Source organism: Priapulus caudatus, unplaced genomic scaffold (genome assembly GCF_000485595.1).
Source record: "Priapulus caudatus unplaced genomic scaffold, Priapulus_caudatus-5.0.1 Scaffold835, whole genome shotgun sequence".
Classification (NCBI taxonomy): domain Eukaryota; kingdom Metazoa; phylum Priapulida; class Priapulimorpha; order Priapulimorphida; family Priapulidae; genus Priapulus; species Priapulus caudatus.
In genome coordinates, this window is record NW_014577896.1 from 12360 (window position 1) to 14859 (window position 2500).

Consider the following 2500-nt stretch of genomic DNA (forward strand, 5'->3'; position numbering starts at 1 on the left):
TCTCTCTTTCTGTCGCTTTCTCTCTCTCTCTCTCTCTCTCTCTCTCTCTCTCTCTCTGTCGCTCTCTCTCTCTCTCTCTCTGTCGCTCTCTCTCGCTCTGTCGCTCTTTCTATCTGTGTAAGAGCGAGAGAGAGAGAGAGAGAGATGGAGAGAGCTCCGCCAGATGTCCCGGAAATGACGCGCCAATCGCGTGCGAAACCGTGCCAATCGTGTGTGTAGTTCAGTCTCGAAATGTCAATAACCTAAATTAAGGAGGGGGATATGGAATTGATTCGCTTTACGAAGGAGGAAGGAAGAAGGAAGCAGAACGAAAGAAGAAGGAAGAAGGAATTAGAAGGAGGAAAGGAGAAGAAAAGACGAAGAAAAGTATCACGATGGGATCAAGAATGAGCTCGATGGCTTCCACTTTGCGGCTGTGCGCAGCACTTTTTAAGATTAGGAAGGATAATGGATTTTAATGGCGGCCATTTTCAAACTCAAGATGGCGGTCAGATGCCATGTTGATGGAGATGGGGACCCGATCTCATGTGAATGTACATATCTTAAGCTACCTGTGTGCCGGTTCCATGGTTGTCAAAAACTGCACAATTCATTCTGATGTATGGCTCATATCTCATGGACAAGATGTAAAACTATCACGTGCTGGCTACTACTGCCAATACATGGCTATAAAACACATCTCATATATATACATACATTTACGTTCACAAAAAGTAGTAGTAGTAGTATTTATGATCAATCTACTTGTGATTTCAATTGTAAAATAGTACACCGACAAATATACCTGCGTCCGTCAACTTCCCTGGAACTATTACAGATGGTCATAATTCAAAACAAATTGATATAATGTGGGTAAAACGGTAACTGGAATTGGCGGTTGGCCGCCTTAATAATTTCCATTTGTTTACAGGTATGCATCTCCGAATCACTCGAACCACTGTCTATAAACACTATAAGTGGATGTAGTAAAGTCAGAATCATCAACACGGGTACTCTCTGCGATTATTAACTCATAGACATTCAGATACGACCACACCACGACAAAGAAAAAAGACTTGGTTGGTTAGTTAACGTAGGTTGAATTTCAGTCAAACACTGTAAACTTGTCGGCCAACTAACTCATCTATATGCATTATTTGAGACAAAAACGACCATCCCGCGACGAACAAAAACGATGGCTAAGTATTTCTTCTAAAAAGTAACTCAGCAACTGCATTAGCGGGTTATGGACGGAACACTGCTTACGAAATGCATAGTAATAACATTAGCGTAGTGATGCTAGGCTTTTGTGGTGAATGTGGGTGGAGAAATACATTCGCGCACGCTGACAGGCTCTTTAGAACGCGATGCACGCTTCCGATGGCACCTGCCATTTCATAAAATATATAAATTCATATAATGCCCGAGTCTAACTTATAGGGCATCGTTTCTTGACTGCCGTCAGGGAAAAAACTGCCTAACGTGATTTATTCGTAAAATCGCTTCGCGTTTTCATAGTTCACGTTCACGTTTCATAGCGAGAAGGCCTCGCAGCAATGTACTGCGCGCAAAGACAAACAAAAACGTCGGAATTGCGAACAGGTGGAAAGAAGAAACGGAATCGAGTAAAACGACACGTTTCGTGCACAGCATTCGATCCGAAGGATCCACGCAAGCCGCAACGCAAAAACAGCAGATGTGAAACGCAGCTGATCGTGATGACGACAGACGCGGCATCGCCAGCAGCAGAACGAAAACAGCAGCAAACAGCAGCGACGCGTTAAATCGTCGTCGCTATCGTCGTCGTTGATAGATCGGATCCCTTACGATTCGCCGCCATCACGAAAATGTAATCCGCCGTCACGTTCACCCACGAGAGGGCGCTGCTTCTGCCGCGGTCGTCGGCCGCGTCGTCAGGCGGCGTCCTCGCTGCTGCGTCGCGCCCCGACGTGCGGTCGTCGTAGAGATTGGCGCTGCAACGCGGCAGGTTCATCAGTTCGGACATGTTCGGGTTCCTCACGGCGTAGATGATCGGATTGACGGCTGCGTCGGCCCACGCCAGCCACGCGGCGACGTTGTCCATCGTCGGCGATATCGGCATGCCGACGACGACGCTGAGCAGCGTCATGACGCAGTACGGCGTCCAGCAGCTGACGTAGACGCTGATCATAACTAGGACAGTCGTCGCCGTGTGTATCTCGCCCTGGAATCGCAGCAGACGAGTGCTGAGCGCTACGGGACGCACCTGTATGAGGTTGCGCCGAAACGTGCGCCACATGACGACGCAGCACGTCGCCATGACGATGCACGGCGCCAGAAAGCAGACGACGACGACAACAACGCTGTAGGCGACGCCCTCGTACGAGTCGTGCGCGCTGAACACGTACATGCAGTGGTAGTGGCCGTCGCGGTAGTACGATTTCGGCTGCGGACCGGACATCGCGTGCCACGGGACGCTGAATAGTAACGAAAACAGCCAACAGGTGGCGACGAGCGCGAACACGTATCGCTTCATGCGGTT

The 2500-nt window shown here is 49.0% G+C and overlaps 1 protein-coding gene across 1 annotated transcript in view; it reads right to left on the minus strand.

Annotated features, from left to right (window-relative positions):
- Positions 1-716: 716 nt before the first annotated feature.
- Positions 717-2500, minus strand: part of LOC106813855 (probable G-protein coupled receptor 135) — a 2232-nt gene continuing 448 nt past the window's right edge. The window contains exon 1 of the mRNA XM_014818092.1: positions 717-2500. This exon is cut by the window's right edge and continues 448 nt beyond it. Within this exon, the coding sequence (XP_014673578.1) occupies positions 1760-2500 (741 nt within the window). The 3' untranslated portion in view covers positions 717-1759.